The sequence below is a fragment of the Neoarius graeffei genome, chromosome 12 (assembly GCF_027579695.1).
Source record: "Neoarius graeffei isolate fNeoGra1 chromosome 12, fNeoGra1.pri, whole genome shotgun sequence".
NCBI classification, from domain to species: domain Eukaryota; kingdom Metazoa; phylum Chordata; class Actinopteri; order Siluriformes; family Ariidae; genus Neoarius; species Neoarius graeffei.
This window is the reverse complement of record NC_083580.1, coordinates 15,215,232-15,223,199: the sequence shown is the minus strand read 5'-3', so window position 1 is coordinate 15,223,199 and position 7,968 is coordinate 15,215,232. Positions and strand designations below refer to the sequence as shown.

General features: G+C 42.1%; 1 protein-coding gene across 1 annotated transcript; it reads right to left on the bottom strand.

Annotated features, from left to right (window-relative positions):
- Nucleotides 1-474: 474 nt before the first annotated feature.
- LOC132895228 (liver-expressed antimicrobial peptide 2) lies at nt 475-7,636 on the bottom strand. The gene is made up of 3 exons (XM_060935576.1): nt 7,571-7,636; nt 5,049-5,191; nt 475-538 (listed from the first exon to the last, which is right to left on the bottom strand). The coding sequence occupies exons 1-3, from the start codon at nt 7,634-7,636 to the stop codon at nt 496-498; spliced, it is 252 nt and encodes an 83-aa protein (XP_060791559.1). The 3' UTR covers nt 475-495.
- Between the last annotated feature and the right edge of the window lie 332 nt (nt 7,637-7,968).

Sequence of the window (7,968 nt, the reverse complement as noted above, 5' to 3'; positions counted from 1 at the left end):
TGTGAAATAAAGTAGGCTGTCTTGGCTAAACGACTATAGCCGATATACAGAGAAGTGACAAGTTAAAGGAAAAACAAGCATAAAGTGCTTTAGGAATGTGTTGGATAAGTCTGTAGAACTGTACTGGAGTGATGAATATAGAATAAGATTTGCAATGATCTCGCTGGGCTGGAGTCATCCTGGAAGAGACCGTGCCAATCGGGATGGAAGGCTTTCATCGTAGTACAGCAGGTTTTCTCCTTTCATTTGTCACTTGTCTGTTTTTTCACACATCCTTCATTAAATACAAAATTTAAAAAAAATTGATTTCAGTGCTAATGCATTTGTGCTTTAATTAGATTTCAGATATTTAGTCAGGAGTTATTTTTCCAGTTTTTTTGTTTCATTAGAGTTATTATTATTATTATTATTCCAAAAAAAAAGTCCATTTTCTTTTCATTCCTCTTCCAGAATGTTCTTTTCATTTTCTTTCACGAGAATCTCAAATCATTCTTGTTAGGAGGAAGAGGATTTGTGCTGGAATGTGCAGATGTTTCCCCTGGAGGAACAGACAGAAAAATAAGAGGGCACATAATTTAGTTATCTTACTATAATTAGTCAAAAATAACTGCACTCCAAATGAATTGCATCAATTTTATAACCGATTTCACAATAAACGCAACGCTGATAGCAGTGGCATAATTTTATGCCTGTTATTACGTACATTTCCCATCCAAGTGATCTCGCACAGCACTCATCTCATCTCGTTATCTCTAGCCGCTTTATCCTGTTCTACAGGGTCGCAGGCAAGCTGGAGCCTATCCCAGCTGACTACGGGCGAAAGGCGGGGTACACCCTGGACAAGTCGCCAGGTCATCACAGGGCTGACACATAGACACAGACAACCATTCACACTCTCACTCACAATTTAGAGTCACCAGTTAACCTAACCTGCATGGCTTTGGACTGTGGGGGAAACCGGAGCACCCGGAGGAAACCCACGCGGACACGGGGAGAACATGCAAACTCCGCACAGAAAGGCCCTCGCCGGCCACGGGGCTCGAACCCAGACCTTCTTGCTGTGAGGCAACAGCGCTAACCACTACACCACCGTGCCGCCCCTCGCACAGCACTATTTCACAAAATAGATCTCTGTATAGCTATAAGTTTGTTGTTGGTTAGATACAATGCCTTTGTATGCTGTAGCATTGCAATTTCCTTCACTGGAACTCCGCAGAAGCTCAAATATTTTCCAACATGGTAATGCCCCTGTGCACAAAGTTGATTCCTTAAAAAACATGGTTTGCCAAGGTTAGAGTGGAAAATCTTGAGTAGCAGCATGACCTCAACCCCACTGAACACTTTTGGGATGAACTGGAATGCTGCCCATGCCCCAGACCTCCTTGCCCTGACTTCATTAATACTCTTCTGGCTGAATATGACCAAATCTGTCCATCCACGCTCCAAAATCTAATGGAAAACCTTCCCTGACGAGTGGAGGTTATTATAACAGCAAAGGGGGGGGGGGATAAATCTTGAAAGGGAAGTTCAGAATTCAGAAAGCACATCTAAGTGTGATGATCAGGTGTCCACAAACTTGGCCATAGACAGTATTGTTGGTCTAAATTGTGTTTTCAGAGTGTTTAATTGGTCATTTTTGTGCTGAACGCAAAGCTTTCCTAGCTATGTTTACACACACATAGCATGATGGATGGAAATCTTTTTATAGTCCTCAGTATTCATTGTTCCATTGGCTTGGCCCAAATCATCGGATGAAATGCGCCTATGATCATAACTGTATCTTTACTGTTATTCACAAAAGCCTGTATACAGGTCTCAGTGTATCTGTAAACTATAACTTCTTGGAAATCTTAACTGTATCTTCAAAACTGCTTTCTTTTTTTTTTATTTCTAGCATTCCTTATGATAGTGGTTCTCAGAATGGGGTCCAAGCACCCCATAAACTGTGAAGTATAGCCAGTGGGTTTCTTTTTTTTTTAAGAAATGTAAAAATTATTTTGTATTTTGATATAATAACTCACTACTATCAAAATAACAACTGATTTTTTTATTGACTTCCTATAGTTATTAGCTTTTTGGGCTGGTCACTAAACAGGTTTAATCTGAATAACTAGATGGGCGGCACAGTGGTGTAGTGGTTAGCACTGTCACGGCAAAAAGGTTCTGGGTTTGAGCCCAGTGGCCGACGGGGGCCTTTCTGTGTGGAGTTTGCATGTTCTCCCCGTGCCCGCTTGGGTTTCCCCGACAGTCCGTTAGGTTAACGTGGGGTGCCCTTGGGCTGAAGTGCCCTTGAGCAAGGCACCTAACCCCCAACTACTCCCCGGGCGCTGTAGCATAGCCGCTCACTGCTTTGGGTATGTGTGTGTGCATGCATGTGTTCACTGCTTCAGCTGGACTAAATGCAGATGAATTTCACTGCGCTTGAGTGTGCATGTGACAAATAAAGGCGGCTTCTTAGAAATAACAGCATGGCTGAGACCAAAAGGTTTGCTGGTTCGATTCCCTGGACCAGCAGGAATGGCTGAAGTGCCCTTGAGCAAGGCACAGAACCCCTAACTGCTCCCCAGGCTGCTCTGGGTATGTTGTACATCGCTCTGGATAAGAGTGTCTGCTAAATGTCTGTAATGTAATGTAACTTGGCCGTATTATGTTGTATTGACAGAACGGTCGGGAATAAACAAACAAAACTTATGGCTCCAATAAATGTGCAATATACTTTCATAGATATTTATTAAATAATGAACCTATTCATTAAATAATTGCATTACGTTAACTGAAAAAAATCTGTACTGAGGATTCCATCCATCCATCCATCCATCCATCCATCCATTATCTGTAGCCGCTTTATCCTGTTCTACAGGGTCGCAGGCAAGCTGGAGCCTATCCCAGCTGACTATGGGTGAGAGGTGGGGTACACCCTGGACAAGTCGCCAGGTCATACAACCATTCACACTCACACCTACGGTCAATTTAGGTGGGGTTTACATTAGACCGTATCAGCGGATCATCAGATTAACGTTTTTAAAACGATTAGCGTGCACACAGCAACACCAATACACGATTCGCGTGCACACAGCAACGCCAATACACGGATACGCTCGGCTCCGCAGGCATCCTGCACTCCAAATCACTCCGCCCTGAACAGCAAGTGCCCTCTGGAGGGTGCGCACTCCGGCCCTGCGCAGCTCATAGAGCGCGCGAGTATAGCGCACGAGCAGTGATTCGGGACTGAGCCGCTGTGTGTGTGATCCCAGTGCATATCACTTACCACTTGCAAGTGGAAGGATGGCAAGCCTAAAGACAATCATAACTACACAATGGGCAGTATTTGCATCAGTATTTGCAGTATTTTCATACTTTTATACTCTTTAATGAAAGGTGATACAAGGCGGAAGTCCGCGCCGTTTTTCAGCAGTCGCGTCACATGACCAACGCCAGCGAATCAGGAAGGTGGATGTCACAGTGACGTTGTCCAATGACGACGCCAGCTAGAGCTCAGCACAGCGTATCCGCGTATTCTCAATGTTTACACAGCACCGGACCAGACATGATCTGGATTGAATACGTGGACCCTGGCGGATTCCCGTTTCCCGGCGTTTCCAGGCGTTTTAATGTAAACGGACAGTGCATCCGCGAAGAAAACGAGAGAGATATGGTCTAATGTAAACTTGGCCTTAGAGTCACCAGTTAACCTAACCTGCATGTCTTTGGACTGTGGAGGAAACCGGAGCACCCGGAGGAAACCCATGCGGACACAGACAGAACATGCAAACTCCGCACAGAAAGGCCCTCGCCGGCCACGGGGCTCGAACACAGAACCTTCTTGCTGTGAGGCGACAGCGCTAACCACTACACCAATGCCGCCAGTTAAAGGAGTCCCTATATGCAAACGTTTTAAGAAGCTCTGCCCTACAAACCACAAAAGAGAACTGAGACACTTTTTTTCTTTCCTTGCAGCTTATAGCAAGACTGAAAAGATGTTGATAAGATTAAAGTAATCTTCTAATTTCTCTTTACAGCCGACTCGTTAAATGTTTTAATATCCTGATATGTGCTTATCAAGTGCTATTGAGTCAAAGTTCAGTAACTGTACGACAACCATATTAAGTAAACATGTTGTTTTACCACTGTGACAAGATAATTACCTTCAGGAAAATTCCGAAATTAGCAGGAAGTATTATTTTATTTATTACCTTTAGTATGTGTAGTATTAAAATATGAATTTATATGATTTTATTGCTAAAACTAATGTACTTTTTAATCATTAACCGAAAATTCTAAAGATGTGTGTTCATCAAGTTATTACATAACCCTCATCAGCTTCCCATTCTTCTTCCTCTTGAGGTTAATAAGAGCGAGAGAGAGAGAATAACATCAGGTTGCTGAGAAACTGAAAAGCTTTATGTCGAGAAGACTTAGTTACAGCTTTACCTCTGACTGTTACAAAGTGCTGACGCTGCAGACTTGTTATAAAAATGCTACACAAATTATGTCTTTGGAAAAACCTTAACATATCAATGGTCACCTTTTTTTTTTTTTTTTAATCTGCCTTAGTGGCACATCCTCCATTCAAATCCCTGTGCAAGTTGCTACTACAATATTAATAGGCGGCATGGTGGTGTAGTAGTTAGCACTGTTGCCTCACAGCAAGAAGGTTCTGGGTTCGAGCCCAGCGGCCGACGGGGGCCTTTCTGTGTGGAGTTTGCATGTTGTCTGCCTGGGTTTCCTCAACAGTCCAAAGACATGCAGGTTAGGTTAATTGGTGGTTTTAAATTGACCATGAGTGTGAATTGTTGTTTGTGTCTATGTGTCAGCCCTGCGATAACCTGGCGACTTGTCCAGGGTGTACCCCACCTCTTGCCCATAGTCAGCTGGGACAGGCTCCAGCTTGCCTGCGACCCTGCACAGGAATAAGCGCTGATGGATTTTAGAACTTTGACATTAATATACCTTGGAGCTGGAACTGCATCTCCTCTCCCAGAGCTGCTGTTTTAGAAAACGAATTAACAATTTCACAGATGATTAGTGTCACTTGTGTCATTTCTTACCTGCAGTAATTTGTGGCACATTCGTAATCATTTCTGCATGTTACACCAACTGCCTTCAACGTGTTCCAGCGCCAAAGAAGCGAACGTTTGGCACGGTGTAGGAGTCCTGATGCCCAAGTGTCCACTACTGGAGCTGTCTCTACCTACAGAAACCAAGACAGAGGTATTAGACTGATGTTTGTGTGAGTAAACCTCGTTCAAGATGACCAAGTAAGTACTTTCAGAATTTCTCTGTTCATTTTAAAGTGCATAACTTGAAATGGTAGTTGAATACTGCCTTGACAGTTAAAAAAATTCATTCACAGAAAGTGATATTAGGCAAATCAACAGATAAGGAAACTGGCATTGAGTCAAAAACTAAGCACATTCACTTTTTTTCCCCAAGATTTTTTTTTTTTAATCTTACTGTGTATAGCTAAAAAGATAAAGCTTTTATAAGTTTTATTGGACACTGAATAAGCCAGAAATAATAATCAAAATCAAATACTTTCATAATCCCGAGGGGAAATTGCGTACATCGACAGTTGCTCAGAAAAGCAATTGCGAAATTAAACAGATATGTAAAACATAAACCATATATCGATAGTATCTCGAAAGGATGAAAAGGTATAAAAGTTACAAGCAGTTATCATAATAATAATATGTAAAGAGCAAAGTTATTGCACAGTTATTGTTACAATTATTAGACATAAGTAGTTTTGGCTATGGTACATAGAAGCTATTGCACAAGTATTGCACATTGAGTGAAGTATTGAATATTGAAGGCATTGCATTGAATTATTCTTTTATGAATAGTCTGTTCATACTATACACACAACTTCTAAGGTGGGTGAGGGGGGAAAAAAAAGCATGGGGTTTGACAGATACAGATTTGAAAATAAGCCAACTTCAGGTCATATTTTGTTAGACATTGTATGGATATACACCGATCAGCCATAAGATTAAACCCACTGACGGGTGAAGTGAATAACATTGATTATCTCATTACATTGGCACCTGTTAAGGAGTGGGATATATTAGGCAGCAAGAGGAGAACAGTCAGTTCTTGAAGTTAATGTGTTGGAAGCAGGAAAAATGGGCAAGTGTAAGGATCTTAGAGACTTTGATAAGGGCCAAATTGTGATGGCTAGATGACCAGGTCTGAGCATGTCCAAAATGGCACATCTTGCGGGGTGTCCCTGGTATGCAGTACTTAGTGCCTACCAAAATTGGTCCAAGGAAGGGCAACTGGTGAATCGGCGACTGGGTGTCGAAGGCTCATTGATTCGCATGATAGCCCATGTAGCACACATCACATCACATTATCTCTAGCCGCTTTATCCTTCTACAGGGTCGCAGGCAAGCTGGAGCCTATCCCAGCTGACTACGGGCGAAAGGCGGGGTACACCCTGGACAAGTCGCCAGGTCATCACAGGGCTGACACATAGACACAGACAACCATTCACACTCACATTCACACCTACGCTCAATTTAGAGTCACCAGTTAACCTAACCTGCATGTCTTTGGACTGTGGGGGAAACCGGAGCACCCGGAGGAAACCCACGCGGACACAGGGAGAACATGCAAACTCCACACAGAAAGGCCCTTGCCGGCCCCGGGGCTCGAACCCAGGACCTTCTTGCTGTGAGGCGACAGCGCTAACCACTACACCACCGTGCCGCCTCCCATGTAGCACAAACTGCTGAAATATTTAATGCTGACACCTTTCTGTTTTAGCCAGATCTTGCTGCTGGTTCACCTGTTTGTTCCTTCTTGGACCACTTTTGGTAGACACTAAGTACTGCATACCGGGAACACCCCAGAAGATGTGCCATTTTGGACATGCTCAAACCCAGTCATCTAGCCATCACAATTTGGCCCTTGTCAAAGTCTCTCAGATCCTTACGCTTGCCCATTCGTCCTGATTCCAACACATCAACTTCAAGAACTGACTGTTCTCCTCTTGCTGCCTAATATATCCCACTCCTTAACAGGTACCACTGTAATGAAATAATCAATGTTACTACAGTAAGTACTGAACACTGGGAGTATGCATGCTTATGGTAGGCACTGTCAGTGGTCATAATGTTATGGCTGATATCAGAGAGAGAGAGAGATATTACAATTTTCTGAACTCTAAAAAAAAAAAAATTCTGAATTTATACTCTATACAAGTATGTGAAATTTTACACAAAGATCACGATGTAAAACATAAAAGCAAAAATTTTTAGTTTGAATTTTTTAAATTAATATTTCTATGAATCATTTCACAAAAAAAAATCAATAAATAAAATCAATTGATTTTATTGATATGGTGACACACACATACTGACTATTGTTCTTTCTTAATCACTGGCACTACATATTAGACTTTATTAGTACATTATGCTAATAAAAAAAAACTAAAATTATATTATTCATTCACTTATTTATTCATTCGATTTCAGTAAGTTTGTTTATCCTGGTCAAAATGGATCCGTTAGTGAAACAAAAGCAGCTCTTAATAGAGGATTGGCACTATATTGTATGAGGGATATCCTACCTGGATAACACAGATTAGAGACACGAGCACAGCAAGTGCAAAGAGCGTGATTCCTGATGATGCCATGCTGGAGAGCGGCTGTATTTATTTTCTGTTTGTCTATTCTTGAAGCGCAATCTTGAGTATGTGACAGCGAGTTCTGTGCACCATGCTTATATTAGTGCAGATAATCTGTCTGATCAGGATCATGAAGGGCAATGTTCACTTGCGATAGCGCAAAGAGGAACACGTTAACCAAAGGAATCAGGACGAGGCCACGTCTACAGTGAGACCAAGTGGGAATGTTTTTTTTTTTTTTTTAAACTTGTATAAGACTGTGTGTGTGTGTGTGTGTGTGTGTGTGTGTGTGTGTGTCAGGATGTGTTTGCAAGACTGAAACTGCAACAAAGTGATAGAAT